General features: G+C 40.6%; 1 protein-coding gene across 1 annotated transcript; it reads left to right on the forward strand.

Moving 5' to 3' along the window:
- The first annotated feature begins 21607 nt into the window (after positions 1-21607).
- CLDN24 (claudin 24) lies at positions 21608-22261 on the forward strand. Its single transcript, XM_009865759.1, has one exon. It carries the CDS (start codon positions 21608-21610, stop codon positions 22259-22261), a length of 654 nt encoding a protein of 217 aa, XP_009864061.1.
- Positions 22262-22337: the final 76 nt, after the last annotated feature.

Consider the following 22337-nt stretch of genomic DNA (forward strand, 5'->3'; position numbering starts at 1 on the left):
GCAAACTGGCCTTCTGTCTTTTTATTTCCGGACTGTGGTTTGTACCCTCATTGTAAACTAGTTGGCTCTTTTAATTCCTAGGTTAGATGGGAAAAAGAAAAGTAGCAAAGGGAGAAAAATACCTGCTGAGGTTAATTGGGGTTTTTTTTGAAAAAGGCCTCAACATTAGATCCTGGAATGATATAAGTGGTATTTATGTATGTGAGGTTAAAATACACACTCTACTGCAATTTTGCATTGAAGGCTCTGTAATCCTCAGGTGCTTTCCCTTCTGATAATAAAGTTCCTACACAGCACATACCATGCGCGGGGGCATCTCAGACTTGGCAGTGCTGGCAATCTCTGGGCCTCTCTCATCTACTTAGTTTGCACTGAGGTTCACAAATGAGGTACCTCCATCACACATGGAAATTAATCCAGATGTCATTCTGGACTTAACGAGCACAGGCTCCATGTGAAACAGAGCTGTCTCAGGAACAGGTAGTTGTACTTTTTAGGAGAGGAAATAGGGAGAAGGGGGTACTCTATAAACCAGGAAGAACAGCCATAATACTTAATAAAACAACATCTGGGTGCCTGATTTATACTCAACTGTGTAAACTTGGATACCAGTCCAGAAAGAAAAGTGGATGTTCTAAAGATGAGTGTCGCTCTCTGGATGGATGTTTGGTGGGTATGGGTATCCAGGTGACCTTCTGTGATGGGGGCCTATTCCTACACTCTGGCCTGAAGGGTCAGGCAGAGACAGCATAGAGAAAATGCTTTGCTGTTTGATGATTTGACATGCTGTGAACATTTTTTGTGTGTGTTTAAAATGAAACTGAGCTAGAAAAGTTTTATTTATTATCTTAGGTTGATAAAAAGGCGAGAGTGATCTATACCCTTCCACTGTTTATCCAAGGGCTTAATGATTAGAGCATTCATGCAGACGGTAGGTACATAAAGTCCATTTCATTCACTGCTTGCACGTATTTAAAAGTCAATGCCCTAATTGCCAGGCTATAAAGTGTTCTAGTATTCTGCTTACTGAATTCTCTCTAGTGAAGTTTTGCATGGAATAATAAAATACACTTTGGATCAGGAAGATGGAGTGTGTCACTTGCTGGTGACAGTACTCCCAAAGAAAAGGAAAGGCAGGGGGTTCTGGTTCTTACACATGATTAGTGTAGGATATTTGCCAAAAGAAGGACTAAAATCCATGTGTCCTCCCTTGCTCAGATCTAATCACCAGGCTGTAGAGGTTGCTCTCTTTACAGGGAAAAATTACAAGTCAGGCCATTCAAATTGCGTACTTTCACACTGGGTTGAGGAGCAGTTCCTCACTGCTGTTGCTGAGCCTGATGAAGCATGGTGGTGAGAGTGCTTTGTGTTCAGTTTTACTGCAAAAATCTCCATGCTTTGTGGGAAAGCGGTTTTTCTTGTAGAAAGTGCCAGTTTGATAACTCAGCAGTTTCTACAAGAACATACCTGTACACTGAAAACTTTTCCAGTGTAAATGGCATGCCTAGTCAAAAGTGGGAGCACATGTGTGAGTGTACCCAAGTGACTGAAACACTCATTTGAAATCAAAGGGACAGAGGTCAAAATTAATGTAAATAGTGTCTCTTTGATCTTACCTAAACAACCAAACTCGTTTACTCTTCTGGAGCACTCAGGTCTGTCTCATTTTATTCCTGTAGGCTTTTAAAGCACATGTACATATCTCAAAGCAAAACAAAGTACTTTTCTGAAACTGCTGCAAATCTTTGTAAAGAAAGTTTTGCAGTAAAAAGCAGTCTGTTTCCTGCCTTGTTCCAAGTAAAAAGCAACCCAAAAGTTCCTGAATGTCTTTTGAACACACCAGGCGTTGAAATCTGCCCTCTTTTCACTATAGGGATGGGAAGCTATTGTGGGGTTGATCCAGTACAGATGTATAACCCTGAATCAGCAAGAAGGCTTAATTGAGCCCAGGTACCTAATAGCCCTCAGCTGTGCCCAGGGACCTGAGGAACCTGTGGCTGCAGTGGGGCAAGTGGGCAGGAAAGAGAAGAAAAACTCACTGTGGCTATAGTGCTTGGCTACAGGAAAACTGCAAGATTTGTGAGAACTGGGAGAGAAAACAAGGAGCTGGAGGAACTCAGGTAGGAGCAGAAATTTACTGTCTGTGCTTCTGAGTGAGGGAAGACTGGGATTAAATGGGAGCTCTGCAGAGAACTCTGCTGTGAGAGGGGCAGACCTACTTGCTCTGCAGTGGTATTTAGCGAGGGATGCAAGATCTCAGAAGGCTGTGCTCCCCTGGGAGGAGAACTGCTGCAGCAAGGCCTTGCTGAGCATGCTGAAGGAAGTGGGCAGTTTTTTTGAGTTGGTATTATTTGTTTATTTGTTTATTTAGTGGTGCTTATGCTTAAATCCTAGCTGGGGCTCCAATTCGGACAGTCTGGCAGGATTCGTATGGCAGCATTGGCATGGAAAGTTGTTTGCAGATAGAGATTAGATTGACTAAAGGGAAATGTTGAGCGGTTCCTTGTGAAGAGTCTGATACCTTTGACTTGCTCTGCAAATTAACCTTTTTCCTCTCTGAGAAAAAGATGCAGTGAGGTGTATGCATGCCTGTGACAGAGCAGTGGGTGCTACATAGCTTTGGTATTCCTGTTTCTGAAGTGGTACTTTTTCCAGTTGTTTTCCTGGCATTCCTAAACCGTTCCCTGTCTGTCCCCTTGATGTGAATGTCTGGTGATAATCAGGTGTGTTGAATGCATGCTTGAGGATTTCTTTCTAATACCTGAGATGGAGGCTTTTGAAACTTTGCTTTTTAGAACAGGTACAGGCAGCATAGCTGACAGACTGGCCATTTTAACTGGGAGTTTTTGGCTGTAAGAGTTGCAAAAGTCTTGCATAAGGCAGGTCTAAATTCTGTCTAGGTAACCTCAGGCTATCGTTTTAAACTTGCACATTATCTGGCAGAGCTTAACTAGATTGTTCTGTTTCCATTTAGAAGTTACTTTGCCTAAAGGGGAAACATTTAATTGATTAAAAGAAAATCTATCCCAATCTTGTCTTGAGCAACAGTCTCTTTTGCAAAAACAAAATGGTCACCCTGTAGCTATGATAGATATTCTGCCTCACTGTATAAAGGTTCTGAGCTGCTTTTCCCCTGTGAGCTTACAAATAAAGAGTTTTCTTTCTTTCATCCTCAACACATTTAAATGACATATATTAGAAATTGTGTTTGGTTTCTATCATGAAACAGGGCTGAACAAAGAAGCAGTGCTATTTATCTTCTAAGCATTCAGAGCTTTAGTTTTCTACCGTGGCAGTGTATAATATTAAAATGTTAGCTTCTGCTAATTGGCAAAACTGAGGTATTCTAATAAGAAATCCTACTAAAACTGGTTCATTACATCTATTCCTGTTGAACGTTAACTGTAACTTTAAATTACATACTGGAGACAATTGTATTAGAAACACTTCTATGATTAAGAAGCTATTAAAAAAGTCACTAAAATTCTCCTTACGCATACTTATGTCATCTTATACTTTTATCTGTGTGTCTTAAGGCTCTAATGGCACTAGAAATAATATCTCACAATGCAGCTCTCCATAATTCCCACTGGTATGCTGAAAGGTAGTATTAAGAAGATCATTAAGAGCATAGTCTCTTTATGTTCCCATAAGCTTTCCATAAATTTGCATTTAGCTGTCTAAACTACAGCAAAGTTAATATTTACAGCAAGATAATACAGTACTAATGGATATGTGAAGCACACTTATTCCTCCTGGTTGTTAGTACTGCTGTCTGGGCACAGATGTGTTCTCATAGGATTTATTTGCTTGCTAGATACGTGCTAATGACAAGTGCACCCAGAATCTTGCTCGATGTGCTCAAATTTCTAAGAGCATTCTATCCTAAAAACCTGATTGTGCACCAAGCCACGAGGCCCCTTTGCGTTTCCAGACACACCTGTGGCATGGTCTAGGGAGCCCAACATCCCTGTAGCGTGGTGTTGGGAGCAGGAGCAAGCAGGTTTTACCCCGAAGAGACATAATATATGGACTGCAGCGCACTGATTTCGGCTGAGCCTGTAGTATATGTACAGCTCTGTTCTTGGAGGTTTTGCGTGTTCTGCCAGAGGGTCATGAGGTTATAACCCACGTGTGCCGAAGTAGTGATTTATGCTTGCTAGAGCAATCAAGTTAGGCTTTCTGCACACTCGGGCGTGCTTGATGTTGACATCAAACACATATGTTTGATGATGGAAAACTGAAGCATAGATTTGGATGAAACAGCCGGACTCCTTATGGAGCTTATGCTGGTACTCCAGGCGTGAAGCTACTCTCTCTGTACTACCAGGGTGCTGCTTTTATTTGCTGGTAGGGAGAGGGACAATGCTATAATCTTTCCAGATATGATGAAATAAGTATTTTGTTTTAATAATTTGCATGTATTTGCTACAGTCTGAAGAGACACGTTAGCTTCTGTCAAATGGAGAATGTAGTAAATTTCGACTGAGCTCATTTCTCACTGCCGCCAGCCTTCTGTGCCTTACAGATCTGTTTTTACTGAGACTGCTTCTAATGTTCCAAAATTGGAAGAAGTTTTAAACAACTGTTTGTTTAAAAGCTGTCAGAGAGCTGAGGAGAATGAGTATTTCCTTTAACTAGCCCCAGGCTGCCCATCTGATCACGGGCTGAGCTCCTGGTAAGAATGGGGACCCAACTTAGAAGTAAAGAAAGTCGAGGCAAGCAAGTGTTGTTACTTAGTTTTATTGTGCACCGGCTGAAGCATCAGTGAACTTTTGCAACAATATTAAATGTGGCTTTTTCATAAGGCCTGCAGGGAAACTATTACAGAAGGTTTTACTTCTTTTTTTTTGTCTGAAAGTCCTTCAGGACCAGGCTCTAACATTTTGTATGCTGTCATAGCTGTCTCGCAGCACTGCTCCATTGTGTCTGGGATCACTGAGTAGTCCTATAATGAAAGGAAAAACAAGTGGTGAATGACTCTCAATTGCTTTTGCATTGTGCTAACTCTATTTGTTTAAATGAAAGCTTTTAGCATAAATAGCTATGCATACAGAAACTAATTAAAGTTTTGAGAGGTCTACCTAAAATTTCTATTTGCTTCTGCAAATGCTGTAAGAATGAAATAAAGAGAATAGTCTGACAGGAACCATATGCCCTTTCTTACATTAGAACAGTAACAGTCAACTTGTCGGACATTATTGCATTAGTTTAAAATGTTTGTAAGCTATGTAATAAGGACGTTTAGCAGTTAGTCTCTCAGATACCGAAGAACTCAAGCTGCATTTAATTGAAAATGTAATCTCTGAAAACACTGTTATCTCAGATCGTAACATGAGAGAAGTTGTAATGTAAGAGAGGTAAGTATAATGTTAATCAATAGTCTGTTGTAACTTTCTCTGATTGGTTCGGTTTAGGAATACATATAAACTATGTCTGGAAATAACCTCTAAATATCTCTCCCTTCAGCGAAGAGGAAACTTAGTTGTGGGGAAATCGTCCAGAACTATTGTTCATACTTTACTATTATTTGATTGTGGTTTTGAGGAAATACGCTTTCACATTTTGCTTGTTTAAAAGCTGTATCCTTATGAAAGGCTATTAGTACACACAGCAACAGAAAACATGGTGTATATGTATAACTTTTTATGTAACTTTTTTAAAAGAACAAAGCTTACTTAAAAAGAGGTAAATCTGGCAAGTCAGAGCTAGTTAATGGTACAGTAAATGATTCTAGCCTTCTTGAAAGTGGATACCTAGAGACAACAGCAGCATAAGCATAAACACTCTATTCTACAGAGAAAATAAGCTTAAAAATGCTACAACAGCCTTTTACAACACACACCTCTTTAGTGTTAATAATAATTTTGATGACTGCCAGATCTGATTTGAAAGAATTTAAATAATGGCAAGTATGGCAAATTCTAATTTCCATTGCCATTTATATAAGCTCACGCCTCAGGCTGAAGACTTGTTACACAATCTGGGAAGTTTTACATGTGAATACTTAGGGATGTCTGTAAAGGAACAGAGTTCTACAGCTTTCCAGAAGTGAGAAAGAGAAATAGAATAGAGGGCAAGGGGAGATGGTTTAGTTCTGCTTCACTTGCATTTAGTTCTTCAGGCTTATGTTTCTCATTTTTTCTGGCTTTCAGGTTATGCCTGACATCACAGTGTAAGGACAGTTCATATAATTCTCAGAGCTTGTTCCTAAGTAATCTTTTAGAGACATGGATTTTTTTAATTGATTTTTTTTCCACAATCCTATTAGGATAATAAAATGAAAGCAGCTATTCTTTACCTGAAGGCATATCAACCTAGTGGCATTTGCCTTCAGATTGGGAATATAAAGCAGCAGGCGACTAATTAAAGCAAGATCTTGTTTCCTTGCAAATGTTACCACTGACACATCCTGCTAAGTTCTGGCTTGTGTTGATATTGACCGGAGGTGCCTCAGTGGTACCTGGATCAGGAAGAAATATGGCTGTTGTTGTTGTTGTTATTTTAATAAATACCTACAGAGGAACATAATCTGGGAAAGATTATGATGTAGAAGGGGCTATCAGGAAGAGAATAGGTATGGGCAGAGGTGGTAGAGTAGACACAAGAATAGCAAGAGGTAGAAACATTGCTACCAAGGAAGGAAGCATGAAGTGCTTAGTGTTCTATGTCTAGTTGTGATGTTGCTGCTGTAATAGCAGATCCTGAAGTTGAGATCTATTCATTTATTTTCCCCTACCTCGATATCTTTTTAGAAAGAGTAGTGATACGTGGCAGGGCTACAGCCAAAGTTGATAAAAGGTGTCATTCGGTTCAGAACTGCTTATTTTGGCATAAAATAAAAATAGCTAATGTGTTTTTTAAAAATATTTTTAGTTTCAAAGATTGGGGACAGGTAGCCCTGACTATGATTATAGGGCTTGAGACTTATAACTTGCTTGTTATTCACTCTCTAGGATGCTAATGGGTTCCCAGAGCTATGTGTTATTGGAATTTATGAGCAAATGGCAATATAGCAACATGCTGAGTTGTTGGAAATTTCCATATTTGCTATATTTTGATGGAAGACTCTTTGTGGAAGTACATTTCCTAATTTAGTTTGGCTTCCATGCTGCTAGCAGATTCCTTGTGAGGTGATGTAAAATAATTTTGTAGTTTCTGTTAGAAAATGCAGAATGGCAAGATATGTGGGAATGTAAGAAAATAGTATTTTTTATCTTCTGTATGCAAGACTAAATACAGACAGCTTAAAGGAGAAAAGAGATGTCCACAAAGGTGTATCACAGTATGATAGGGATTGGAAGGGACCTCTAAAGATCCTCTAGTCCAATCCCCCTGCCAGAGTAAGAACACCTAGACGATGTTACACAGGAAGGTGTCCAGGCGGGTTTTGAACGTCTCCAGAGAAAGAGACTCCACAAGCCCCCTGGGCAGCCTGTGCCAGTGCTCTGTCACCCTCACTGAGAAGGAGTTTCTTCTCAAATTTAAGTGGAACCTCTTGTGTTCCAGCTTGATTCCATTACCCCTTGTCCTATCATTGTTTGCCACTGAGATGGAGAGTGTCTACTGAAAATTCTAGAATTCTAATCCTGTTGTGTCATGTTTTTTTGACACTTGGGAACACTGAGGCTACATGTCTTTCTATAAAGTAAAGGTAAATCCTCTTTTTGGGATGAATCCTGTTGAGTTCTGTTCTTGGGATCTGTGCACAATAGAGTTCTGATTGATAGGCATTGGGGTGTCTGACTGACCGGACAGCACTTGTTCGGGAACGAGAGAGAAAGATACAAGGAACAAACCACGTACATCTTACTTTTCCTTTTTATGTTTGCCTCAGCTGGAATCCTGAAAAAAATCTGTCATCAGTAGGTGATCAAAAAGTTAGACCATTGCATGTCTGTTAGTAAAAACATTGTTGCTACTGTGTAATTTCTATCTATTCACTCTCACAGGATGAAGCAGTTAGAGTAAGGTCACTATTAGATCCAAGACTCCGTGTGGGGTTATACCCCAGGAAACTTAATTCCGTAGGGTTATATAGTGAATTATATGCTTCTTAAATTAGGGATACTTGCTTTCCTTGTGTTGGTTTGTTTTTTATTCATTACTGGATTGTACTCATGGCATGTTCTTAGTCTTTTCTGATTTATAATGGATCTCTTTATTGAATTATTGAGCAAAACTTTTAAATAAAACATCAAAGAATTCTCTTCTACCATCAATTCTTCTTTAGTCATAAGATGTATCAACCCTTAGGACCACTTTCCTCATCAGAATACTGACCCTGCTAGACTTATACATAAATGTGCTGTGCACTAGAATGTTCACCCAATATAGCCTTTTTTCATTTTCATTTGCCTTAAAAATATGCAAAACTATATCGCTGCTTGACAAATATCTTATACAGTATCTGTTTTGTTCTTTCTGGCCACTTCAGGCATGCAATATTTTTTTTTTCTGCTCTGAATCCCATTTTATAGATTAAAAAACCCGAAGTACTTACATAAAATGTAGTTAAATTGCTTCTTAAAAGTAAGTCCATTATCAGAGCTGAGGAAAAGATCAGAGCCTGAATTCCAGCCCTTGGTCAACTTCCTTGTTCTGCATGTTTTACACTTCTTTGCTTGGGCTAAAGAGTTGCTGAATCCAGACTATAGTATGAAATTGTAAATTGTGATTATTTGTCAGCAATCTAGTTTGTGTGGACATCAAAACATGAGCTTGGGTCTTCTCATGGTCACTTGTGTAAGTTCTGTTAATGCTTATTGGGGATTTGCCTGCTTATTTCAATGCATTAAAACTGACCTTATGATTCTGATTACTGCTGTACAACAACTTTATGTTGCCTGTGAGGTTCTTTTTGCTTCCATAGAACTAGTCAGTCTGTTTTTTGCCTGGAGGGGATTAGTGTTTAGTTTGCACATAACAAAACAAAGCAAGGCATAAAGCACTGTTCAGTTATACCAGAACCCCAAGAAATAGTTTGTAGTGCAAGTATTATGCTTTAAGGATAAATGAGATGAGGCTACTGGGAACAGTATTCAATTTCTGAAAGTAAAGTATGAGCTTTGATTCATGTAGAATGAAATTTGAAACAGCTTGGCTTTTTTTTTTTTTTAATAAATGAAATACCAAACAGATTATGCATGTTTAAATGTTTAGTTTCTGTGGGCACTTTTAAATATGTACTTCTGTCACCTGGCTATTTTTCTAAAGGCTAGAATAGGCTTGCTAGGATATCTAACTAGAAACCCCTTCTATTATATCTTGTTATCTAATATGTTTTCTCCCTCAAAAGGGAGCAAGTTGTACAACCAGAAAAACTTATTTAGGTGCTGATTTTAAAAAAACGAAGGAAGGGACCAACTTTCACCACAAGCTAATGCTGTTTCACTGGCAAGAGTCTTCTGTAGGCCTGGCCTGAGATGAGAAGTTTTCTTGTAGCTGAGCATAATTTCCCTAAGTGCTTGGACAAAATTATGAGAGGCCTGTTGAGTGTGAAGACATTGCCTCTAGACTTAAGAAGCCTCTGATCCGCATTTAGGTGGAAGCTGGAAAAGATGTTGAGGAAATAGCACTATCTACTTTGCCCTGTTCTTCTGCTCTTCCCTAGCGTCTACTGCCAGTCGCTGAGAAACAAGAGGCTGGCAAGGCAGTGCTGTGGTGTACGGCTGTAAGCTGTGCTCTTAATGCACCTTCTTGGACTTGGCGATGGACTTGTTTGGGGCTGTCAGTATGTTTCCAGCTGAAACTCTCTGAGCTCTTGTAAATGACTGATTCACACATACATACCCTCTGCCCTTAAAAACAAAGTAAAGCAAAACAGTTGAAAAGAATTCAAGATGTATTTAGATACAAACCATTTTGAATCCTGTAATGACCCACCTCTTTGACTGCTTCTCATACCAAATTCTGGCAATGGGATTTCTTTGCTTTGTGTTCTAAATTATTTTATTTTTTCCTTTAGGCCTTAGATATGTCGTTATAAATTAGTTTTCTTTATCTATGTCAGATGCTTATGGCAGTGCAGAGTCTCAAGTTTTCCATGATAATTATCTAATACTTAAGATACATAGGATTTCAAAGTCCTTTTATGCTTTAGTTTGCAGCATTTCTGTGAGGCACACTCTCAAAGAAAACTTCCAGTTTGGCCAGCTGCCTGTAAGTCTTTCTTCTCTCTGCTGCTGAAATGTTAGTAGGCAACTCTCAAGCACTTTTGAACTGTCTATCAGCTTCTTCCCTGAGCTGTTGGAAACTCTGAAATTATGCATCTGTAGCTCCTGTCTCATTTGCATGAGTCATTCATTTCTGCGCTTAATTCCTATTCCAACTGACATTGAGGATTGTGGCAGTCCCAGGCTGTGCTGCAGTACTTGGCACTGTAGATCCTTCCACTGAAACTTGAGTATTTTCCTTCCATCATGCTCCACAATCTTTTTATCTGTTACTGATTGTTTAGGTCACTTACTAGGCTCAACAGTGTATTTTCACTCCTGTCATTCTCTGATACAGAAAGCTAAATCACACAAAAGACAAAGGAACCAGGGTTTTTGTTTTTGTTTTTGTTTTTCACCATGGGAGCTCCCAAACTTTTCCCTGGCCCACTTCTCCTGGTCTTGCACAAATAATGTCACTCTCTAGTCAACAGTGGGTCAGAAGATGCAGCTGCGCTGGGAGTTCAGGGCTGTGAAGGAGCACTATTGCTGTTTGCTGATAAAGGCTTTTTCCTCCTCTGACTGGTTTCATTGCAGCTGGTCTCCTTGGCCCCATGAGGATTGCTGGCTTTGCAGCTTGGGCCGCCCCAGATCAAGTGGAGACAGAACTGTGTGTTCCTGTATGAGACTGAGAAGCCAGTTTATTTGCTGTCTTTTGTGGAACATGATCTGATGACAAGAAAGGTAAATGTTCTGCATGGTAGCTGCTAGATGATTTGAGCACACTGACATTTTCTGTGCTCTAGAAAATGTTCCAAGAGATGTGACTGTTCTGTAATTAAGAGGGAGAAAGTGCCAAAGCTACTTACTGACTCACCTTTTCTCTGGTATATGCTGTGCCTCACGTGGGCACAGGATTTCAGAACTGAGCTCAAGATCTTTAACAAGATGTTCCCAAGCTATACACTTTCCCTTCCTTTTCTCAAGCCGCCCCACTTCCAGCCTTTCACGATTTGGACATAGTTTGACTCTGATTCAGAAGTGTGAAAAAGGCTGCTGCTGTCTTGCATTTGTGGCGATGTAGTATGAACAGTGATCAAACATTTCTGAAAGCAAACCACTTGCAGAGACAAAGGGTTTTCTTTCAGGGCCACATGGAGGGATACCCGCATGTCCTCCATCATATTGAGGAGGGAGTAGAGAAGGAGGAATGCTAGTCAGCCTGTTTTCTTGCTTGTGTGCATGCTAGGGGCTGGAGAAGGTCCTTGTCCTCTCAACATCATCAGAAGACAGAAGGTGTGTGCTGCAAGGAGCGTGCACATCACACCAGAGTTCAAAATTGTAGCAAGTAATAAACTGAATGTGGTTTAATGATGGCATCAACATCAAAAAGGTACATCCTGGGGGTATTACAACAAAAGGAATGTTGATTGAAAGCGAGCACACAATGCCTGTCTCTGTGGTGTTAGCAGCTAGGTGCTATTGCTTGAGAGGAGGGCAAAAGGGGAGAACAAGAACATGGCCTTAGGAAATATGATCTGTATTCCAGTGCTGTTAGAACAGGTTGCATAAGAATGCTGTGGGTTTTTTCTGTCAGCAGAGATTTTTAAAGAAAAGTTAAGTAACTATTAGTCTAGGTTTGCTTTATTTTGTCTTGTAAGAAAAAGATGGACAAGGATGTTCTAATGATACTTTCATTTCATACTTCTAATGATACTTTCAATTTATATGAAAACTGTGTGTAATTTTATTCAACCTTTGTGGGTAAACTCCCCAGGTTAAAAATATTTCTGCACCCTGCTGTCAGTGGTGTTTCTGTGCATTGTCATTTGTGTAACTGGACATATGGGTCAGATAAAGAAGTTCACTTGCACTCCTTGAGCGATATAATGCTCCATTCTTCCCTCTACCACAATAGCAGCAAATGCTGTGATTGTCATCCTGCAGAGAAGTGATAATTAGGTAATGAGAAAGCATGATAATATGATGTAGTATAAAGGGTTTTCCCATGAATACAGATGTATTACTCCCAACCACTGAACCTATATTTTATGAAAATCATCATGCTCTTGGTGCCAGGAGCACTTTCCTAATCTCACACCATCTGTGCATCTGGCAGAATATTACAGGAAACTAATTTGTGCATCCACTTGGGAGTGTATCATTCCTATTAAAAAAACCTCAACAAAACAAAAAAACCCAAACAACAACAAAAAAACCCAAAACCCAAAAACCCCACACAACGCATTAAAAAGAAAACCCCAAAACTTCCCTTTTTTAAGTTATATCTTACAGGTGAATATACTAGACTTCCAGCAGACTACTGATGAGAGATTTATTTGTTTTGCTTTGTTTCTTGGGCTAGAGTTCTTAATTTCAAAAAATGGCAAAATGCAGATACCAATAAACCAACAAGATGGTGCTGTTCACAGTGTCACCAACTTCAGGAAAGATTTTTAATAATTTTTGTTGTTGTTTTTCAAAATTACATGGTGAACAGGAACATAACTATGACAGTTGTGATGGTAGTAGTGTGAAAGAAGAGAGGTTTATTTTCCCTCATGATTCTCTTATGTAATATCATGCACACTGTATCGAACCCTGCCAGTCGAAAGGTGGGATCATCATAAGAGAGATCACCAGTCTTTCATCTATTTAGAAATAATTATATGTATAATAAGCTAGGATCTTTTAGTATGGACAAGACCCCTACACAAGGATATTAAAGAGCTATATACCAAAAAGAAAGAGTTTTCAGGTGGTGAATTAAGAAGAATAGTGAATATCACATAAGAACGAGGGACTAGACAAAATGGTCTAGTGGTGTAATTAGAGGGGATAAAATGATGCAAGGCAAAATTAAACTGTGCAAGTTATGGTTGTAAGGACCTTTGGATGCAGCAAGTGTGTGCTTTAGGGGCAAATTCACAGGGGAAGAGTCCAACAAAGACTGCTAGAGATAATGATATAGACCTAAAGTCCAGGCTCAGCAATTTTTACACTGTAGGATGGAGGTAATACAATCTATCCTTATCATATTGTTCGATTCTTTTCCTGCTGGGCTAAATAAATCTTTTGCTCAGCCTGGCTTAGTACTGCCATTCTTGTGTTAGTGTATGTAGCTTTGCAAATGTATATACCAAGCTCAGTAATGCGTGTGTCTGCATTGTCTTTGAACAGTCCTTTAACTTAGAAGTTGCTGCCTTTTGTCTCCATGTGATTTTGTACAAAATAATACAGACTTGAGTATATTGCAGAATAGTCACTTTCACAGTATGTCTGGCTGGGTACTGTGTAAAAGATAAAATAGACTCTTGTGACTGACCAAAGAATTCCAAGCAGATATCTGCTCAAGTGAACACTAGTTATTTTTATATTGGCAAATACCAATCGTAATCATCTTCACAATTGTTTTCTTGCAGTCAGAACTTAGGCCTTTTCACTATCTTTCATTTAGGATAAGGCTTTCTCTGTTTAAATGTTAGAATCTATGGTAGAGAGGTAGCCCCCACCTCTGTCCAAGTATGTTTAGAAAGTATGTGATACTTTGCAGAAGATGCTATATGCAGTCATCATCAATTAGTTAAAACAGAAAAAACTATCCCATGACTATTGCAGAGACAGGACATTAGAAGTCTTCAGCAGTTCTCTCTGGGTTAATACTGAACACGGGCAGGCATTACCTCAATCTACTGATGCAGAATTAATCGGAACTCCTGCAGTCTCACTTGTCTCAGCTGTACTGTATTTCGCAATACATCATGCCTTAGATGTGTTAGTAGATTCTGCGTGTCATCATTTTCGCCTCTGCAGGCAGTATTTGACATCTGAGCATGCTGCTGGGTGGCCAAAATCAGTGGGAGGGCCAAGGGAAAGTGAAGAGGGGAAACTGCTGCTCCTCCTTCCCATCCTGCACCCATCCCTTCCTCAGCAGTGGTCCTAACATTATTGCTGCTCCCCTGAAGGAACCTGAATAGATAGAGGCCCTCAAGGGTTTTTTTGAGGTAAAACAGAGAAGGTGAGAGGAAGTAGAGAGAAGGAGTGGGGATGAATATGACAGGAGATGACAGTAAGGTGTATATTTTAAGTTTTAACTAATACTAACAAATGTTAATGGTTTAATTTGTTAATGACAGGATGTCATTAACTCTTTGAACGATAAGCTTTCTTAGATTTCAGCTGGAGGGGGAGGGGAATATTTAAATCCTCATTAAATTCCACAAAGGAAGAAAAGCTGCTTTACTCCTCTCTGTCTCCCTTCCCAAAAGAAATATAAAAAAAGTTGGAGAGAACTTGCTATGGAAGACCTTCCCTTTTTGCCTCTCCTATCTTCCTGCACTTTAAAAAGTAAAACACTAAAACAGTTTAAACCACTAGAATCTGAAGAATAATCATGTTTCAAACAACTACCATAAATTTGTTCAGCTACTTTTATCCCTTTCCCCAGAAAACCCTCAGTTACGGCAGATGAGCAAAACACCACAGGTGCCCCACAATTTCTTTTCTTGTCAGAAATTCTCATGGCTCATTTCACACTCTGGCTAGCTTGATGTTAAAAGGTATGTGCAGTCTTCTAACTCACTGTTAACAAATCTATATTATCTCTGTAATCCCTATTGTCATGCAATAACAGGTCCCCATGTAGGTTCAACTGGGTACTACAAATAATTTCTCATAAGTTTGCTCATAATCAGAAACGCATCTTCAGGAATGGGAGAGAAAGCTTATTATAATAATTGTTTACAGGTGTTAAATGAAGAGCATTATAGAAATATATATGTGTAACACTCTATTAAACCAGAATCTCATAATAAGGGATGGATAATGATAAAGAAACCTGCACATTTCACAGCTCAGGAATGAATTTCTTAGATTTCCATCATTCAGGGAAATCACATTCCAATCACTGTTCAAGTGACATGAGTTTTCATACTTACGGTAATCTCCTGTATTGACAGTACATCGAAAATAGTTCCCTGAAGAATAAAGCTAATTTTCTAACCCAGTCAACCCTCACTTTGAAGTCTGGATTGGGATGGTGATGGAGAAGTCTCTGCAAAGGTTGAAGTACTGAGCCTTAAAGCATTCTTTATTCTTCCAGTATAATGATGGCAAATCTACCCTCTCTCATTTCAGTCCTTTGAATAAGTCCCTAAAGCAGAAATAGCCAGTTTCACCTTGCTGTGCTTAACTCTTTCAGTGCCTTTCCCTTCTAGATCTTGTCCAACTGCAGTTAATCCTACATGACATCTTATTTCAAGCTTTTGATCAATCCTGCAGAAGTTGAACTGTTAGCAACGTCTTTCACTCCCAGAAGTATGTTTCTTCTCCATACGTGACAGGTTCTCATTAAAGTTGCTTAATAAATTATATCCAGTGTTGGAAGAGGGAAGGTATGCAAGGTTGGGCAGTCCTTGCAATACTGAAAAGCTGGGAATATGCCAATTTGAGGAGGGAGGGTCCTGTTCACAAAGCCAGTGATGTCTGTGCTTTTTTCCCATGGGAGAAGGTTCTGGAGCCCCGTCATGGCTCTTCTGAAGGTGCATCTGCTTGTTGAATCCTCACCCCAGCTGTGCCTTGCTCTCTGCGTGCTGGCTCTGGTGCACTAGCAGTGTAAAATCTGCCCATATCAGGGAGGGTGATCTGGCCTTTGGGACAATTTGCTTTGTCTCTGCTGGACCGTCCCCTTCTGCTGCAGTTTCTCTTATGAACTATTGATTGTTTGTTTTGTGACTTCTTTGTGCTATCAGCATCCTAGCATTCAGTGAGGGGCACTACCTCCAGACGTAATGCAGAAATTAATAGTGTAGTCTTATAAACCATCACCTCTAAATATTGAGTTAGATTCTGTTTTACAAAAGTGTAACGACCCCATGGGCTAATCATGTGCGTGCGTGTTTAGAAGTTACTCTCTTTTTCCCTTCCAAAATGGAAATTGTCTTTATCTTCCTCATTGGCATACCCCTCTCCACACTTCCTCTCTTCCCAGTTTTCACAGTAATTTGAAGTGTCCGTAATTAAGGGTTCCTGCTTTGATTCATACTAGGGTTTAAGCAGGTATATAACATCCAGTGCCACTCGTACACTGGATGTACTACATCCACCCTTCCAGCTCTGTGTCACGCCGCGTCTATCTTGGTACTGTAATTTCAGTATGGTAAACAAGGAGGAAATCAAATGGAAAAACAACCTTAATAACTTTAGTAATAAATAAAGATCAGTTTACTTCCTTAGGAGGCCAAAATGTACCTGCTATCACTCCATTGCAAAGTTTATGACCCTCAGGTGGTTGTAGATGCACAGATAATTACTCAGGGGGAAGTCAACCTGCCTCTACTGTCTACAGATGCTCTCTGAAGCGCCTGAAACTTTAGGATCTACCAATACAAGTAATTATTTTTTGTCAAAGTTCACTTAAATGCAGACTAGAGTAAGTCAATATGAAGGTCAGTATGGGTTGTGTTCTTCGCTCGGTATTCACTGAAGGGATGCTGGATACGCAAAACCAAAAGGTGCTCCAGCATCACAAAGAAACGGGTTCGTAGATGGGCAAGAAAATGCTAACTCCCACAACTTTCAGTTCAGGCAGTAAGGTAGAAAGAGAAAGACTGCCAGGCTGAATGAATTAACTCACTTTTAGTAACATGCTGAAGACACTATCTTGCCAAATTGTGACAGCAGCTATGTTTTACTGGCTGGAACTAAGATTCAGTTACAGAAAATCTATACGCTGGCTCTTATTTCCATCTTTTGCGCATATATATCTATAAGATGGGAATCTGAAGATGAGAGACCTGTGAATGACTCATGAAAATACTGACTCTAAATCAGTAATGAAAAAATAGTTAAAGAACTCTATGATCTTCTTCAGATTAGCAAAAATTGTGGTAGAATCTGGGAAATGTTTTTAGAGACAATTGTAGTTCATAGATGAACACTATTTTTGGCTGCTCGAGGAGAATAAACAATCCCACAACATGAACATGCTTACACCTTATGAAGGAACTGAAAGTTTAGGAAAGAGTCAGGCTCTTAAAATACACAAGACTGCTTTTTGTGGGATTAAATTGCCTAATCAGATCCCAAAGTGCTGCACCTGATATTTCTTTCTGCTCATGCTGAACATAAAACATTTGGATAATTGTGTGGGCTGCAGAGCTGTGTAAAGACAACAATTCCCTAATACTCTTTGCAGGGGGTAAAGTATTAGTGTATCTATCTCTAGCCACAGGGCTTCCCAGAAGAGCTAGCGTAGTGCTAAAGCTTTTAAAGAAAATATGTATTACTTGCAATAAGATTCAGAATCCTTGTGTTCAGTCTGAAATGGTTTTATGGGGAGTACAAATTTAATGCACTTACCTGCATAAAGTGATATACATGCTGACCACCTGCATTCTTCTTTAGTCTAACCAAAATCAGTTTGCAAAAGGATGCTTGGCGTTAGTTTGAATGAATGATGTGGTCTCCAATTCTTTAAACAGTATTACTGAAACTAGAAACCTGATCATACAACAAGGGCAAGTGTAGAGCATTGCAGCTGGGAAAGAACAACCCCAAGTACCAGTATAGACTAGGGATTGACATGTTGGAGAGCAGCATAGGGGAAAAGGGACCTACCTGGGGGTCCTGGTGGACAGCAGGATGCCCATGAGCCAGCAATGTGCCCTCGGGGCCAAGAAGGCCAATAGCATCCTGGGGTGTCTTAGAAGGGTGGCTAGTAGGTCAAGAGAGGTCCTCCTCCCCCTCTACTCTGCCCTGGTGAGGCCACATCTGGAATATTTTGTCCAGTTCTGGGCCCCTCAGCTCAAGAAGGACAGGGAACTGCTTGAGAGAGTCCAGCGCAGAGCCACAAAGATGATGAAGGGAGTGGAACATCTCCCTTGTGAGGAAAGGCTGAAGGAGCTGGGTCTCTTCAGCTTGGAGAAGACTGAGGAGTGACCTTATTAGTGTTTATAAATATGTAAAGGGTGAGTGTCAGAAAGACAGAGCCAGGCTCTTCTCAAGTGATGTCTAATGACGGCACAGGGGGCAATGGATACCAGCTGGAACATAGGAGATTCCACAAAAACATTAGGAAAAACTTTTTCACTGATGGTGACAGAGCCCTGGCACAGGCTGCTCAGAGAGGTTGTGGAGTCTCCTTCTCTGGAGACTTCCAAAACCCGCCTGGACACGTTCCTGTGTGACCTATTCTAGGTGATCTGTCTCTGGCAAGGGGGTTGGACTTGATCTTTTGAGGTAATTTCCAACCTCTAACATTCTGTGATTCTGTGATCATGATCTGCACTATATCCTTCGTGGGCATTACCTGTTATGAGAGGTGAGAAAGCTCAGAAGTGGCTGCTGAAGCAGCAAGTGTAAGCTGTACCAATCTGTGTGTCTTTGGCAAGTGCCTGGGTTCTGGGGGTGCTGATGCTCTGAAGAGTCTTTGATGGTTTCTGCATGAGGCAGACACTGGCAAAGGAACCAGAAGTCTCTCTCCTCTGCAGCTCAGTTCCTTGTGGGCTAAGATTATTTTAGCTGCTTAAGCCTCTGTAGGATGATGTCCCTGAATATTGTATACGCCAGGCTTTAAAGTCTATAGGGGGAAGAAAAAAAAAGAAAATGAAAATGCTGTAAACACAGCCAAAACCTCCTGTAAATTAATTGTCACCTTCCTTACCTGAAAGCACACTGGTGAGTGATAGCTGTACCCACTCTTCTTGATGAGCTTGTGTTACACAAACGTGGTCCTTGCTGCAGAGGCTGGCAAGGTGAGCAGGGGAAGGAGGAGCAGAGTTGTCCTGGAGCAGCTCACTTGTGCCCTGTTGCCCTGGCTGGGGGGTCCATGGGTGGCAGCTTCCCTGCCCCACCAGCTTGTGGGGCAGTGGCCATCTCTACTGCAAGCCCTCGAGATGATCCATTGTTTCAGGCTGAGCAGATGTCAGCAGGTGTTTCTGTCATCTCAGTGTAAGGGCACCCTGGGGTTGTGTTTCAAGTTGACCCGAGGAGTAGGGCAGAAACTGATTGGGAGCCCCATTCTAGCACTTAAACTTTGCAGTAATTCTGACATGTTGCCTTCTATGTAGGCACAAGGCTACCAGAATAAAATTATTCTGGGAATAGCACATTTTTAGATGTGTGAGGAAAAAAAGAAATAATGGTGGGGAGGAAAAGTGTCAAAGGAGGACTAGAAAAGACTAAGGCAGCTACTGACCTGAGAATTTACTTATCTCAGTTCAGCTGGGAGATCTTTGTTTGTTCATGCATTTGCTGAGATTTTCAGAAGATCAGTAAGTTCCAGGTAAAGGCATTTCAGACCTTATTTCTTTCCCAGTGAGTCATACCTATTTTTTAAAATTCACTTTTTTTTTTCCCCCTCCTGGAAGAACAAGGATTCTTTTATAATCATGCAGAGGGTAGTATAAGGAAGCTTTGCTTGCTCTAAGTTAGTGCACTGTTAATAGTAAATTGCATAACTTAATGGGCAGCTCTTAGTGATGCGGCAGTGTGAATGCTTCTAAGTGCTCAAATTTAAAGTCTGGCATACTGCTGCAGCTGTGGCCAATGTGAGCAAAACGAATGGACGTCATATACCTGATCTTGTGCTCTCACACTCTATAAACTTGTAATTAAAACAGAGAATAAAATGTGAAATGTTCACAGACAAGAGAAGTGCAACAGGCTTCCAGTAATAGTCTGGCAGTAATGATTTTAAAGTCAAATAAGTGTGTAATCACTGAATGAGCAGAAGCACTCCTGAAGTGTAGTCGTAAATCAAAAAATTATTCAAATGGCATTAATGGAGTTTCTTACTGAATGTCATGAATGATTTCTAGAACTAGCATTCTTGCTCTGAATAGGGAAAAGGGAAAGGAGCAACACTGCCAAATCTGAAAATACAGTCTGGAGTGTGAATGAATGCAGGGTTGATATTGTTGTGGGTTTTTTGTGGTTTTTTTTTTTTTAAAATTTTATTTTCCCTAGTGGATGGCCAGAGTTAGAGCTTTCCTTGCATTGATGTGTTCCCAGCGTTGTCACTAATATCCCTGGTGATTCTTGCTCTTATGAATGGTAATTTTTTGAGCAGGGGTAAGCCATGGGACAGGGCTGGTACACAAGCAAAAAGGGAACTAGATCATCTTTCCTTGGGTTGGCTCTTCACAGCTTGTGACAAGAAAAACACAAGGCTTCGAAATTAAGACTCAGTACAGAAATGAGAAGGAAGAAATCTCCTCACAGTGAAATTTCTTAATGATACTCTTCAGGATTTTGAAAACCTTCAAAAGCAATGTTGTCTCTTTTGAGCAAGTGGGAATTAAAATACACAGATGAGTACAGATGAGTACATTTAGGAAACTAAATCAAGAAAGACTGGAAAGCATCTGTGTCGTGCATGTGTTCACACTGCTCAGCTCCCTCCCTCCCTCCCAGGCTGTGCTGTTACACCTGTGGAGGGGAATAGCGAACAAATGTTCTCCGTGCTGACCCTGTAGACAAGCCCAAGCATAGCTGACAAGAGACCAGGAAAAAAGCAGCGTTTCCTAATGGGGCAATGGCTTTGATCAAAAAATGGGAGCACTGAGCATTTTTAGACGCTAAGTGTATACACTCTGTGCCATCTGGGACACGGGCTCTAGGAAAGGAGACACTCCGAGCTGGTGTAAGCTGCTACCGTGGTGTGGCTGGAGTTGTGGGGCAGGTAAAGTTTACGCTGGCTGATGATCTGCCTGGGTTCATTATGGTGGAGGGATGTCTAGGATTTCATTTTCTACGGTACTTTCACCATAGCCGTCTCCTTTTCCCCTTAAGAGTCGGCCAAAACAAAGCCCATTTTAAAAGAAATGAATGTAGAAAATGTGAAACATAAGGATCTTTCACAAAGCGTCTTTTACAGTGCTGGGGACATAAAACAGGGCAGTGGAAGATAAGCCATTATGTATGTTGAGGAAGTCTAAGAATAAAGATTATAGGCAAACAGTCTACCTTTCTTTACAAGGCCTTGATTTACATCCCTGAAATCTCAAATTTAGCTATTACAATGAAGTCCTGTTGCACACAGAGCTGACTTTTTATCACCACTTAAAATCTAATTAATCCGTATTGAAGCACAAAGATTTCTGTTGTGTTTTAGGGTGAGGGGTCATAGAGCCCTCTTTGTTCATCCTCAGGCTTGTAATCATCAGCCATTGGGATATAATTTTACCAAGCAAATTGGAAGGTAACAGATCAAATCCTTATCAGAAAGCCTAACTCATGGTTTAGCAAAGTTCCTTCGTCCTTTATGTGAAACTTTATATTCAGGAAGAACAAAAAAGTGTTTCAGAGCCTACAAAGGGTTAACAGCCAGGGCTTATATTTGGGGCAGCAGAGAAGTAAAATCACCATAGCTTCCACCATCCCTCGAGGTAGCAGTTGTTACGGAACTGCCGGGGAGACCTTCCTCCTCCAGCTTTCAGGACTCTGCTCCTGTGATGGCCTTGGTCTACAGACCAGTGATGCAATTAAGTGGGATGTTGTTCTCTCTGCTGGGATGGGTCTTGTCTTGTCTCACTACCTACTTACCCCAGTGGAAAAACCTTAACTTGGAGCTGAATGAGCTGGAGATCTGGACCATGGGACTCTGGCAAGCTTGTGTTGTCCAGGAAGAAGGGGGAATGCAGTGCAAGGACTTCGATTCTTTCCTAGCTTTGCCTCCAGAGCTCAGGATTTCTAGGATTTTGATGTTTTTTTCCAATGGATCGGGGCTTTTGGGCCTCTTGCTCTCGGGATTTGGGTTGGACTGTTTGAAAATTGGTGAAAGACAACAGGAACAAAAGAAACGGCTGTTGCTGCTTGGAGGAATGCTCTTCTGGATATCAGGGATTACAGCTATTGCACCAGTTTCGTGGGTTGCCCATTCCACAGTCCAGGAGTTTTGGGATGAGAACATACCAGATATTGTTCCCAGGTGGGATTTTGGGGAGGCGTTGTTTGTTGGCTGGCTTGCTGGATTTTGTCTTATATTAGGAGGATCCCTACTTAATTGCACAATCTGTTCAACTGAAGTCCATCCATCTTCGGTCCATTACACGGTGGCAGAACAGCGAGACCAGTGTCGACACTTGGAAACTGAAACTAGGCCTTAAAATGGACAGTTTTGAGTAGCACAGAATGACTGCCCTATCTTTTTCAAACGCTAGTGCAAGCCAGAAGCTTGTTCCA

This window comes from Apaloderma vittatum, unplaced genomic scaffold (genome assembly GCF_000703405.1).
Source record: "Apaloderma vittatum isolate BGI_N311 unplaced genomic scaffold, ASM70340v1 scaffold7973, whole genome shotgun sequence".
Lineage (NCBI taxonomy): Eukaryota > Metazoa > Chordata > Aves > Trogoniformes > Trogonidae > Apaloderma > Apaloderma vittatum.

Bases quoted from the DNA above. Each gene is read 5' to 3' on its own strand.
- CLDN24 (XM_009865759.1), top strand. From the start codon at position 21,608: ATGGCCTTGGTCTACAGACCAGTGATGCAATTAAGTGGGATGTTGTTC.